Source organism: Rhincodon typus, chromosome 12 (genome assembly GCF_021869965.1).
Source record: "Rhincodon typus isolate 14 chromosome 12, sRhiTyp1.1, whole genome shotgun sequence".
NCBI classification, from domain to species: Eukaryota; Metazoa; Chordata; class Chondrichthyes; order Orectolobiformes; family Rhincodontidae; genus Rhincodon; species Rhincodon typus.
The window spans coordinates 36,896,454-36,902,921 of record NC_063343.1 but is presented as its reverse complement, the minus strand read 5'-3'; the positions used below and the strand labels follow the sequence as shown (position 1 = coordinate 36,902,921).

General features: G+C 42.6%; 1 protein-coding gene across 1 annotated transcript in view; it reads left to right on the top strand.

Moving 5' to 3' along the window:
- Positions 1-1,593: 1,593 nt before the first annotated feature.
- LOC109932998 (RUN and FYVE domain-containing protein 1) overlaps positions 1,594-6,468 on the top strand; it is a 66,687-nt gene continuing 61,812 nt past the window's right edge. Inside the window, exon 1 of the mRNA XM_048603970.1 lies at positions 1,594-1,895. Within this exon, the coding sequence (XP_048459927.1) occupies positions 1,655-1,895 (241 nt within the window). The 5' untranslated portion in view covers positions 1,594-1,654. The remainder of the gene's footprint in view (positions 1,896-6,468) is intronic.

The window sequence follows — 6,468 nt, the reverse complement described above, 5'->3', positions numbered from 1 at the left end:
TGGAAAGCGTGCTTCTGGTCAGAGAGGTAATGTTAAAAATAGGAGGGAAATCATTGTGCAGGATCCCCATTGGATAATACTATATTAATGCTGTATTAAAGAGTTAATACAGATTGGTCCAATTTGTGGTGAAACCAAACTGGGAAGGGGTATGGAATCAAAGAAACAGTTCAAAATCTGCAGACTTAGTTAAATGAGGGAATCAAACTAGGTATCCCATATACCTTCTCAACCACTTTATCTTCCTGTCCCACTACCTTAAGGGACCAGCAGTCATGCAAACCAAGGTCCCTCTGATACTTGAGACTTCCCAGGGTCCTACCATTCATTATGTATTCCCTCACCATGTTATTCCTGCCCAAGTGCATCACCTCATACTTAGCTGGATTGAATCTCATATTAATTAAATGGTAAGAAGTTGGAAAATGTACATATAAAAGGACCCTAAGTGTCCTTGCTGATAAGTCCCTGAAGATTAACATGTGGGTGCAGTAAGATATTAGGAAGGCTAATGGACTGTTAGTCCTTCTTGCGAGCGGATTTGAGTACAGTAGTGGAGTCTGGTTTCAATTGTATATGACCTTGCTTAAACCATACTTGGATTATGTGTGCTGTTTTTGGTCTTGTTATCTCAGAAATTATATCAGAGTCATGGAGTGCACAAAAGTTCACTAAATTTGCTCCCAGAATGATGGGACGATTCTGTGAATAAAGTTTGGGCAAAGTGGCCCTGTATTGTTTAAAGTTTCAAAGAATGAGGTGATCTCCTTGAACCTTACAAAATACTTTTAAAAACAGGGTAGGCACATATAGGAAGTAGAACCAAGAGGCAGAATTTAGAAAGAAAGGAAAATGTCACTTCGGTCCAAGTGAGGAGAATTTCTTTTTACTCAGAGGATTATGAAACTTCAGAATTCTCTACCACAAAGCTATGGTATCACAGAATCCCTACAGTGCAGAAACAAGCTATTTGGCCCATCAAGTCTGTACCTACCCTCTGAAGAGCATCCCACCTAGATCCTGCCCATTACCCTATCCCTTAACCATCACGACTAATTCACTTAACATGCACTTCTCTGGACACTTAAGCATGGCCAACCCACCTAACCTGCACATCTTTAGACCGTGGGAGGAAACCCACGGAGTCACAGGGAGAATGTGCAAACTCAACACAGTTTCCCAAGGCTGGAATCAAACCCAGAACCCTGGCACTGTGCCACTATGCTGCAATCATTGCAGGATTGATAGATTTCTGATCACACTGCTTTACACAGTCATGGGGATGGGTTGAATAAAAGTCATTGAAGTGTTGGATGTGTCATGATCGTATTAAACGGTAGGGCAGGCTCGACGGGCTGAATGGACCACTGTTCTATTGACTCCTACAGGTGGGATTCCGGTTAGCTCACCAGCCAGTATGAAAGATGGAGATTTGTACGAAGGCACATTTCCTCTGGGATGAACCTAGTTCCGGGATTGTAGATTAGAAATGTCATAACACAACAACTGACGACAGGAGGTTTGAAAAAAAACTTAGTGCGCCTGCGCAGCCCCCGCCTGCTGGTTAATTTCTCAAGGTTCAACCGTCTTGAGCTACGTGACTCTCGCTCTATTGCTCGGCGAGTGATTGCGCACGCCTGTATCACGAGGGAAGATGGCGGACAAAACCGAGGATTTGAGTAGCGCCGCTGCTGAGGCAGACCGCAAAACTGGATCGCCCTCGTCACATGTCGCAAGCAGTCGGGGCTTGGAGGATGGCGGCTGGTCGACCCCCATCCTGTCACTCGCCAGGAAAGCGTCAGAGACCCTCTCGGCGAACTACGGGAGCGCTTTGAAATCAGCAGCGGTGGGATTTGCAGTCAAAGCGAGCAGCGGCGACAACACGATCAGCAAAAGTAGGTTTGGAATGGGGCGGGGCGGGGGGGCACGAGCGCGGACCCGGAGGGCGGGGCCAATTAGGCGCGAGCGTCGGGGAACGGGCAGAGATAGTAGGAACTGTAGATGCTGGAGAATCCGAGACAACAAGGTGTGGGGCTGGATGAACACAGCAGGCCAAGCAGCATCATAGGAGCAGAAAGGCTGATGTTTCGGGCCTAGACCCTTCATCAGAAAACGGAACGGGCAGAGTTGGGTTGGGGGAGCGGGGCGCGAGGCTCGGGGACGCGCGATGCCATTGGCGAGGTGTGGGACCAAGGAGCGCGCGGGCGCAAGAGGTGTGGGGTGAGGGGGAGGCTTAGGGTCGGTGGCGAGCGCTGATCCCGGCCGGATCCCCTCATTGCAAAGAGTTGGGTTTTTGCTGATCTCTTTGAAATACAGCTACTGAAGAGCTTGGAGACTTCACCAGCCCGCTTTTGCGATTTTTTTACAGTCAGATTAACATAATGTTTACCTTCTCGACCTGTCTGCGAGGTGATCGGTTGACATATAATTTTACTACGGTGTCTGTCTACTGTTGGCCAACTGTTGTGCACGTTGGAGACATCTGCCTGCAGCAGCTTCAACTTTCTTTAAAAAAGGCTGTTCAGATATGTTGTCACATACCTCTTGTGGCAATTGGGATTTAAACTTGGACCTTTTGGCATCTCAGTTGGTTGTTGGTGCAGTGGATTCAATTCCATCAACAACTTTCCATCTCAACTTTTCCCCTCTTTTGAGGTATGGTGACCCTTGGGGTAAACCACCACCAGTTGTCTCTAATGAGAGAGCAGTCTTATAATCTGCTAGTACTATATCAACTTTACCTTTGAATCTGGTCTGGAACTTGAGACTATGACTATGCTGCATGAACCCTGCATCTCAACTTATGGCTTCCTCCTCCTGTTTCTCACCAAGGTACCCAACTGTGACATTATCCAAAAGCAGCCATTTTTGATGTGTCTGCTGATGGCATCCATCTCTACCTTGTCATTACCTCTTTTCACTTGTCCCACTGATGCTAAAAGGTTTGCCTATTTGTTGGACATAGAATATTGAATAAGTAGTTTTCTCTGGTTAAGCATTATGCAAAGAAGCAATGGCCTTTGGTTTCCAGTTGCAAACTGTGTTCCCTATTTAAGGACTTTGCCTGGCTGGTCATGTTTCAGACTAAACCTGACGTTGATGTCATATTTTGCCCATACTTTGAGACAGCCTGTTTCTATTTCTGCAACATAACCCAACCCTGTCCTGCTTCAGCTAATTAGCCAAATTCTTTATACATACCTTTTTTGTTATTGTGACTTGATATTCCAGTTCATTTCTGACTGACAGTTCGTAGTCTACTCTTGCGATCATGACAGCACTCAAACCTCTGTTCATGATCAGGTGTATTCACCAAGTGACTTACATTGACTCCTGGTGTAAATGATACCTTGATTTTAAAATTCTCATCCTTTTTCAATTCCTCCATGGGCACACCTTTCCAATCTCTAATCCTGCAGCCCACAACCTTTCAGATATCTGACTCTAATGCTTGCCTTTGAGAATCCCCTGATTTTAATCGTTCCCTAATAGGTAGCTGTGCCTTCAGATCCTGAGGCCCCAAACCCTGGCGTTCCCATTGTAAACATCTTCATCTTTATATCTCCTTCCTCCTTTAAGAAATGCATTCATATTTGTCTCTATGACCAAGCCTCTGTCTATCTGCCCTGAAATTAGCCTATTTGTTGATGACATAGTTTGCTCTATAATGCTTTTGAAGTGGATTGAAATGTATTGTTACATTAGAAATGCATTGTTCATAATGTTGTAGCTGTTGGAGACCATCCTGTTTAGTGGAGGAAGTAGAAAAGCAAACAAGAAGAAAAGACTAGCAGCTAACATAAAGGGAAATCCCAAAGTCTTCTAAAGACCTATAAATAGTAAGAGAGTGGCTAATGGAGTAGTGGGACTCATCTGACACCAAAAAGGTGATTTGCAATTGGAGGCATGGGGCATGGCTGTGATACTAAATACATACTTTGCATCCCTCTTTACAAAAGAGGTTACCCAGTATGACGGTACTGTGCTTTTAAGAGGTATATTTTGACCTGGCTTTTCTTTGTATGAAGAAAGGTTAAGACAGTGGTGATGAGCTGTCTATTTAAATCCAATAAAGTAAACAGCTTATGAGACCTGAGGTTTTTAAAAATTGGAACAATGGAAGCAGCTTCAATGTTATCAACCAGTGGAAGCATCCAGAGGAAAAAAAAATGACCGAAGCAATATGCTGGCCAGTAAAATAATCTTAAGGATCATCTCAACAAAAGATCCTGGTGCCAAAGGTCAAAGGAAAACTGAAATATTACGGCCAGTGTCGGCTGTATTTTTACCTTCACTTACTTCAAGAATTCTTGGTTGCGTCTCATCTGGCCATGGTGTCTTGTTAAGCTTAAGTGCCAACCATCTATCCAAGACTTGTTCCTTATTAATTTTGATTCCCACTAGTGACAGAAAAAAAATCTATCACCATGGCCTGGTGTTACAGACCAGACCAAACCCCCTCAAAACATATTAAGAAGATAGCCTAAAATTTTCAAGGTCCCACAGAACTGGATTTTGAGATTTAGTTTTTCAGTAACAGTTGCTGGGATTGGAAGCTGCAGTCTATCTCTCCCTGCTACTGAGTTTTCGTTTGATGTTTTTCCTCCTGGACTAGAGAGTTACATGTGAGGCAATTTATTTTACTGAATTTACCTTTGCCAAGGGTGTGTTTTATGAGATGTTGCTTTTGGAACAATTACTATTTAGGAATTGAATAATCTATCATCCTGTTAAGTCTTCCAATAGAGTCGTTATTTCTTTTTTTTCTGTTTTAACTATAGTGTATGAATAAAGTGTGTATTTCTTCAAATCTGGTAGTTTGACCAATCAAATTGCATCCGGAATGCAATGCCTGTCACTTGCCTTTAAAATAAGAAAATTTTAGGTTCTAGGCTATCTTCTTAATATGTTTTGAGGGGGTTTGGTCTGGTCTGTAACACCAGGCCATGGTGATAGGAAAAAAATCTGTCACTAGTGGGGATCAAAATTAATAAGGAACAAGTCTTGGATAGGTGGTTGGCACTTAAGCTTAACAAGGCACCATGGCCAGATGAGACGCATCCAAGAATTCTTGAAGTAAGTGAAGGTAAAAAATACAGCCAACACTGGCTGTAATATTTCAGTTTTCCTTTGACCTTTGGTACCAGGATCTTTTGTTGAGATGATCCTTAAGATTATTTTACTGGCCAGCATGTTGCTTCGGTCATCTTTTTTTTTCTGGATGCTTCCACTGGTTGATAACAGATGTAAGGTAGTTGGTTCACTTAGTAAAAGTCTCTTGACTATCGTTAAAGCTCACAGTTTATAGCAACTGTTGCAGGAAAGATAAACATTTTGTTCAGTTCATTAAACTACAACAAATAGCTGGTGGTGCTGGAGAAACTACGTAGCTCTGCAAGCCTCTGCAGAGAGAAGAGTAGTTGAAATTACCACCATTTCCCAACACATTTAGTTCAGACGAAGGGTTGCTGGATCTGTAACATTAATAGTAATGTTACAAGACCAGTGATCCTTCGTCAGAACTGAAAGCATCTGGGAAATGGTGGTAAAGTCAACTACTCTTTTCTCTCCACACTTGCTTCCAGACCTGCTGAGTTTATTCAGCATTCTGTTTTTGTTTCTTCAGTTTACTGTGAGTTTTGACTGCACAGAACAGACAAATTGCCCTGGAACTGGTGAAGAATTGAACACTTCCCCTTCTGTGTAACTTGTTTTCAGTTCAACTGTTCATTTAACTGAGAACCAATAAGTCAGTTGGTGGTAGGCAAAAAGTCTCTGTCATTGATAACTCATTAGTTCAAAAACAAATCGACTCTTAGCTCGCAAAGACAACATCTGTACACCCCCTTGGATCCAAATTGTCTGCAAATCAAACTTCAATTAATGTTTGTCCAAACATTTGCCTACATAATGCATCACATGGGTCTCCGGTTACTTGCTTTTCAAATATACTGATACTCTTTCAAACACTGATTTTTTTTTTTTATAAAAGACAAATTTTCTCATCCAGTCCACATTTTCTTAAAAAAAAACAAAGTTAAAAAACACAATCCTTAGCAACTGCCAATTAGTGACTGAAAACGAAAAGCTTCACCAAAAAGTGGCTTAACCAGCTAGGGAAGATTTAGTGTATTTTTCCAAGTTTGGGGAATGGTAAATTACAAAAGGTTTTGGAGTAGATCTGTAGCTCGGGTTGTGGGTGTTGAGGTTGGTTGGCTCACCGAGCTGGCTTGTTGTTTTGCAGATGTTTCATTACCATGCTTGGTAACATCCTCAGTGCAGCCTCTGATGAAGTGTCAGTGTGTTTTCCTGCCTGGTTTTTAAACTCTGTGGTCCGTTGAGATGGATTGCCTCACTTCTGGTTTTCCTTCGTAGTGGAATGTATAAGGGGTCGAGTTCAATATGTTTATTCATAGCGTGTTTCGTGGAGTGCCAGGCTTCCAGGAATTCTCGTGCTTGTCTCTGCCT